This window comes from Oncorhynchus kisutch, linkage group LG23 (assembly GCF_002021735.2).
Source record: "Oncorhynchus kisutch isolate 150728-3 linkage group LG23, Okis_V2, whole genome shotgun sequence".
Classification (NCBI taxonomy): Eukaryota; Metazoa; Chordata; class Actinopteri; order Salmoniformes; family Salmonidae; genus Oncorhynchus; species Oncorhynchus kisutch.
Genome location: NC_034196.2, coordinates 49062878 through 49066696, shown reverse-complemented (window position 1 = coordinate 49066696; position 3819 = coordinate 49062878). Strand labels below are relative to the sequence as shown.

General features: G+C 45.2%; 1 protein-coding gene across 1 annotated transcript; it reads left to right on the top strand.

The window, feature by feature from the left end:
• The first annotated feature begins 1594 nt into the window (after positions 1-1594).
• LOC116356582 (cell surface glycoprotein 1-like) lies at positions 1595-2521 on the top strand. The gene has a single exon (XM_031802669.1). The coding sequence runs from the start codon at positions 1595-1597 to the stop codon at positions 2519-2521; it is 927 nt and encodes a 308-aa protein (XP_031658529.1).
• The last annotated feature ends 1298 nt before the right edge of the window (positions 2522-3819 follow it).

The following is a 3819-nucleotide window of genomic DNA, read 5'->3' as shown; positions in this document are numbered from 1 at the left end:
CACTATGCAGGGAATACAGCAACATAAAAGATGCACACAGTGATTTATATAGTTTACAATGGATATACTCTAACACATCCCTAATGGATGTAGTATAAGCTGATATCACTATACTAAAACACAGCACCATTCCAGCCTTTCTAGGGAGTTTTTCCTAGCCACCGTGTTTCTACATCTGCATTGCTTGCTGTTTGGGGTTTTAGGCTGGGTTTATGTACAGCACTTTGTGACATTGGCTGATGTAAAAAAAGGCTTTATCAATACATTTGATTGATTACTAATGGATGTGGTCTAAGCTGATATTAATTTACTTTGACACTTGGTCTTTTTATTTTACCTTTATTTAACTAGGCAAGTCAGTTAAGAACAAATTCTTATTTACAATGAAAGCCTACCAGGGAACAGTGGGTTAACTGCCTTGTTCAGGGGCAGAACGACAGATTTGTACCTTGTCAGCTCAGGGATTCGAACTTGCAACCTTCCGGTTACTAGTTGAACGCTCTAACCACTAGGCTACCCTGCCGCCCGAGGGCGTGCTGGACACCAGAGCGTCTCTCCCCCAGCCAACTTAATGGACTCTGTTACAACATGTACTATGCAGCTGGGAGGGGGAGGTCATAGCATCTGGCTAAAGGTAAAGTCTGAAAGACGATGGAGAGAGAAATATGGGAGGTGGTTCTAGTTCATAGTCAGTGAGAGAGAGAGAGAGAGAGAGAGACAGACTCATTCCAGACTCTTAAATTGGGAGCCGATGCCTCTCTGCTTAATGCATGTCAGCATTAACAAAATAACTTGAGGGACTAGGCTTCTTACTGTGTGTTCTATGTAATAGTGACATCGTACTGTGTGTTCTATGTAATAGTGACATCGTACTGTGTGTTCTATGTAATAGTGACATCGTACTGTGTGTTCTATGTAATAGTGACATCTTACTGTGTGTTCTATGTAATAGTGACATCTTACTGTGTGTTCTATGTAATAGTAGACATCTTACTGTGTGTTCTATGTAATAGTAGACATCTTACTGTGTGTTCTATGTAATAGTAGACATCTTACTGTGTGTTCTATGTAATAGTAGACATCTTACTGTGCGTTCTATGTAATAGTAGACATCTTACTGTGTGCTCTATGTAATATTGGACATGGCCTCACACTTCACTGCTGGCTCTCTGTGGACTTCTGTGGGCTCAGATGATCAGTGAAGCCCGTGTGTGTGTTCGTGTGTGTGTGTGTGTGTGTTTGAGTGTGTGTGTGTTTGAATGTGTGTGTTTGAATGTGTGTGTGTTTGAGTGTGTGTGTGTTTGAGTGTGTGTGTGTTTGAGTGTGTGTGTTGTAGTTATGGAAGCGATGTGATTATTTACAAACACATGCTATTCCATAATGACTGTGGTCACCCCTGGCAACCTCGGGGCGGCTGTGTGATGAAGTTTGTTTTTCAGAGCCGTGTGGTCATCTCTCTCTCTCTGAGCTGGAGGATCCAAGATGCACTGTGGTCTGTAGAAACAAACACACACACACAGGCTTCAGTTTGGTGGGCTGTGATTGGTAGGTTGGTAGCTGGACCACAGGCAGAGATGAGTGTGTGTGTCCTAAGATGTTTTCTGCCAAGCCTTCCAGACCAAAGCCTTCCAGTGAGAGACCAAAGCCTTCCAGTGAGAGACCAAAGCCTTCCAGTGAGAGACCAAAGCCTTCTAGTGAGGGACCAAAGCCTTCCAGACCAACGCCTTCCAGTGAGAGACCAAAGCCTTCCTTTGAGAGTCCAAAGCCATCCAGTGAGAGACCAAAGCCTTCTAGTGAGAGACCAAAGCCTTCCAGTGAGAGTCCAAAGCCATCCAGTGAGAGACCAAAGCCTTCCAATGAGAGACCAAAGCCTTCCAGTGAGAGACCAAAGCCTTCCAGTGAGAGACCAAAGCCTTCTAGTGAGAGACCAAAGCCTTCCAGTGAGAGACCAAAGCCTTCCAGTGAGAGACCAAAGCCTTCTAGTGAGAGACCAAAGCCTTCCAGTGAGAGACCAAAGCCTTCCAGTGAGAGACCAAAGCCTTCCAATGAGAGACCAAATCCTTCCAGTGAGAGACCAAAGCCTTCCAGACCAAAGCCTTCCAGTGAGAGACCAAAGCCTTCCAGACCAAATCCTTCCAGTGAGAGACCAAAGCCTTCCACTGAGAAACCAAAGCCTTCCAGTGAGAGACCAAAGCCTTCCAGTGAGAGACCAACACCTTCCAGGGAGAGACCAAAGCCTTCTAGTGAGAGACCAAAGCCTTCCAGTGAGAGACCAAAGCCTTCCAGTGAGAGACCAACACCTTCCAGTGAGAGACCAAAGCCTTCCAGTGAGAGACCAAAGCCTTCCAGTGAGAGACCAAAGCCTTCCAGACCAAAGCCTTCCAGTGAGAGACCAAAGCCTTCCAGTGAGAGACCAAAGCCTTCTAGTGAGAGACCAAAGCCTTCGACTGAGAGACCAAAGCCTTCCAGACCAAAGCCTTCCACTGAGAGACCAAAGCCTTCCAGAACAAAGCCTTCCTGACCAGAGTATAAACGCAAATTGCAAAGATTTACTGAGTTTTAGTTCATATAAGGAAATCAATCAATTGACATGAATTCATTAGGCCCTAATATATGGATTTCACATGACTGGGAATACAGATATGCATCTGTTGATCACAGATACATTAAAAAAGGGTAGGGGTGTGGATCAGAAAACCAGTCAGTAGTTAGTGTGACCACCATTTGCCTCATGCAGCGCGACACATCTCCTTCATATAGAGTTGATCAGGCTGTTGATTGTGGCCTGTGGAATGTTGTCCCACTATAACTGGGATATTTTCAGCTTCCAGGAATTGTGTCCAGATCCTTGTGACATGGGGCTGTGCATTATCATGCTGAAACATGAGGTGATGGATGTGGAGGAATGACACGACAATGGGCTTCAGGATTTCATCACTGCATACCTGCATATCTGTCCATTCAAATTGCCATCTAAAAAATGTAATTGTGTTCATTGTCCGTAGCTTATACCTGCCCATACCATAACCCCACCGGCACCATGGAGCACTGTGTTCACAACATAGACATCTGTAAACCGCTTGCCCACACAATGCCATCTGCCATCTGCCCGGTACAGTTGAAACTGGGATTCATCCGTGAAGAGCACACTTCTCCAGCGTACCAGTGGCCATCGAAGGTGAGCATGTGACCAATGAAGTCGGTTACGACGAGAAACTGCAGTCGGGTCAAGACCCTGGTGAGGATGACGAGCACGCAGACGAGCTTCCCTGAGATGATTTCTGACAGTTGATGCAGAAATGATTTGATTGTTCTAACCCACTGTTTCATCAGATGACCGGGTGGCTGGTCTCAGACCATCCCCGAAAGGAGAAGAAGCCAGATGTGGGGGTTGTGGGCTGGAATGATTACAAGTGGTCTGCTTTTGTGAGGCTGGTTGGACGTTCTGCCAAATTCTCATAAACAACTTAGCATTAAATTCTCAGCATGCCAAATGAACCCTTCCTCAAAACTTGAGACATCTGTGGCATTGGTCTATACATTCCTCTGTTCTACTGTAGTCAGGTCTATACATTCCTCTGTTCTACTGTAGTCAGGTCTATACATTCCTCTGTTCTACTGTAGTCAGGTCTATACATTCCTCTGTACTACTGTAGTCAGGTCTATACATTCCTCTGTACTACTGTAGTCAGGTCTATACATTCCTCTGTACTACTGTAGTCAGGTCTATACATTCCTCTGTTCTACTGTAGTCAGGTCTATACATTCCTCTGTTCTACTGTAGTCAGGTCTATACATTCCTCTGTTCTACTGTAGTCA